The following is a 2,787-nucleotide window of genomic DNA, read 5'->3' as shown; positions in this document are numbered from 1 at the left end:
TCGTACATCCTCAAAACCCACACAAGAAGGCGAGTCACACTTTCCGTTTTGACGCGCCTGCCCGCTTTCCCTTCCCTCTGCCCTTTGGCTCTCCCAGCATTTTCCCAGCCTGAGAATAAACTAGGAGATATCTGAGGATATATATATATATATTTTTAAACTTCAGCTTAGGTTATTGAATTCATTCACAGACACAGGCTGCATCAGCAGAACCAGAGGCAGGATGGGGCTGGCAAGCGTGGGAAGCAGTCAGTGAGATAGTCTGAGGTTTGGCAAGTCCTGTTTTGATAGTAAAAGGCTTTTAAGCACATTAAAAGTTCACCAAACGTCAAGAAGATGTGGTAAAGCCCTTGGTAAGTGTGCTGTGTCAGTGGTTAGTAATCAAAAGTAATACCGTGTTTATTTATCCAAGGAGCTCGGGGGATGACTGACCCAGCACCTAGAGCTTCACTTAATATAGTAGGTGTGAGGCTCGGAGCCAGCACACAACCTTTATCTTCAGATGGGCAAAAGCAGAAAACCCCTTTTCTATTTTCTGAGTCCTGATCCTTAATGGTGACCACCTATCTTCTTTGGGGTTTTATTTCTTTGTTCTTTCCCCATTTACTTTGTTTCCTAAAACTTTCATGGGTGGGCATTCGGTTCTCCGCAGAGCTGACTCATCCAGCCCTCTGCTGTCAGGTTTAAAACAAATATAATTAGAAAACCTACGACTAGGCCACCTAAAGGTTGTAAACGAAAATCTCCAAAGTCAGGGGAAACAGAGTGAGTCATCTACATACTCGCCAGAATGCAAAAACACTCATATTTAGCTGCTCAGCTAGTCACTGAAAATAATATCAACAGACTGTCAGGGAGGTGGCCATGCTGGGTAGCTGGGAGGTGGGTACATGGCACCAGGTTCTACCTGAGGGAATCGTCCTGTCTGGTTTGGTTGGTTGGTTCTGTTTCTGCATTGAGAACTGTGGGTCATGAGTTTACGTATCTCCTTCTGATTGGAGATGTAAGGTTCCAGTGTGACAGCCATTTGGGGAGGATGGTTCTGGTGCAGAGAAAATGGCTTCGTTGCTTTCAGAATTCTTTTGACGTCTGTGGCCTCTCGTATCATACCATGTCCATTCCCTTCCCCATCAAAGTGCTAGATTTGATGTTTGTGTCCAGTTTATCTAATCTGGCCTGTGGAAATAGAGACCATAGTTTTTGGTTTTTCAATCTTTAATCTCTGAGTTGAATTTTCTCTGCACCAACCTGGAGTTTGGCAGTCTCCATTATTTTCCAGATGGATCAACTCTTCCTCAGGAAAGACATAAGTATAACTCTTGGCTATCGATGTGGCTTAGAAAGTGGCTGTGTTAACTATTTCAGTACAAAGCAGCTCTTCAACGTCAAGGGCAGGGCAATGCCTCACCCATTTACTGTTTCACAAAATTGGTTTCTCATTCTACCATCATTTCCCAAGAAACAAATATGCATAAGTCTGTGAAATGTCTAATTATTTTATGACTGTATCAGTCTAAAATTATTTATAGGGAGCAAGGTTATTTGTAAATCAGAGTTTAATCTGTCTTTGTGCTAATCCTTGTATTTTTACCATAGATGAGATCTATGTGGCCTAATTACATTTCTATTTTTAAGCAATAGATACTCCATAGTGGGAACATATCAAAATGGGAAGAATGGCAGCTCAGAGGAATGTATCTTAAAAATGTTTGTATCACTAGATGTGCACTTGATTTGAGAAGGGGTAGGAAGAAGCCAGTTTAGCCCTGACAGGGGTATGCGTCATCTGTTTGCCAAACAGATCTGTTTTGCTAATCTCATATGTTGTCAGTGACAAATATTAATACCATGTATTTTTCTTTTCTTTCCCAGCAACATCCATTTTTCACCCTACATGAATCCAAAGCAACAGACGTGGCATCTTTTGTAAAACTGATTATTGGAGACTAAAAACAATGAACTCAATCAATTGACCCTCCTGTGGATTGGTGGGTTTACGGGGTGAAGCGAGTTCACTAAAGCGCCAATAGAAACTCATCTTTAACCCTTCCTCTCAGAAGGTTTTTCTCCCCATTTTCTTTTTTTTTTCCCCCTCCAAAGGGGGCCTTGGAATCTATAGTACAAAATGAACTGTCTAGATGGATGAAATATGATAAAGGCTTAGGACTTAAAAAGGTGATTAAATATTTAATGATGAGTCATATGAGTCCCTAAGCTTCTCAGACTTCTCTTGTTCTTTGCAAAATGAATGCATTGGCCCTGGTTAAAAGGTGCTACAGTAGTGATGAAATTGTAAGTAGATTTGTAGTCCGTCCCACTTATTATTTTAATATTTATGTTTAAGCACTTGGTTGAAAAATTTCCATTTTATGCAAGGAAGGAGGAGACTGAAAGACAAGGTTAAGCTGGCAATATTTATAGGGCTTTTGTTTTTTAAGTTCATTTGTGTCTGTGGTCCAGAAGAAATTATTTAATATGCATCTTTAAGAGTATTCTAAAAATAGCAACAAGCAGCTCTTCTTGTGAAGCATCTATTCTGCCTGTTGTGGCTGTTGCCATATTCCCAACTTTGGCTCAATCCTGGGAAATAACCACATATTCTAGGTGAAGTGGCAAGGTTTCCTGGTCATACTCTTTTTTCCCAACTTTGGAAAACCTAAAATCACTTTTATCACAGCTCAAAGAGTCATAAATTTGGTTCTCTTGACATTTGTGGTATAGTATTAGTGGAACGTGATTTGTGATGTGATTTTATATCACCTATCTATTCTGTGTGTGTGTGTGTGT

At 40.2% G+C, this 2,787-nt stretch overlaps 1 protein-coding gene across 1 annotated transcript in view; it reads left to right on the top strand.

Annotated features, from left to right (window-relative positions):
• The window catches only part of MAP2K6 (mitogen-activated protein kinase kinase 6), a 105,024-nt gene extending 102,521 nt beyond the window's left edge, over nt 1-2,503 (top strand). The window contains exon 12 of the mRNA XM_011370406.2: nt 1,873-2,503. Coding sequence (XP_011368708.1) covers nt 1,873-1,950 — 78 coding nt within the window. The 3' untranslated portion in view covers nt 1,951-2,503. The remainder of the gene's footprint in view (nt 1-1,872) is intronic.
• Nucleotides 2,504-2,787: the final 284 nt, after the last annotated feature.

Source organism: Pteropus vampyrus, unplaced genomic scaffold (assembly GCF_000151845.1).
Source record: "Pteropus vampyrus isolate Shadow unplaced genomic scaffold, Pvam_2.0 Scaffold169, whole genome shotgun sequence".
NCBI lineage: Eukaryota > Metazoa > Chordata > Mammalia > Chiroptera > Pteropodidae > Pteropus > Pteropus vampyrus.
Note: the sequence above shows the minus strand (reverse complement) of the source record. Positions and strands in the feature narration are given on the sequence as shown.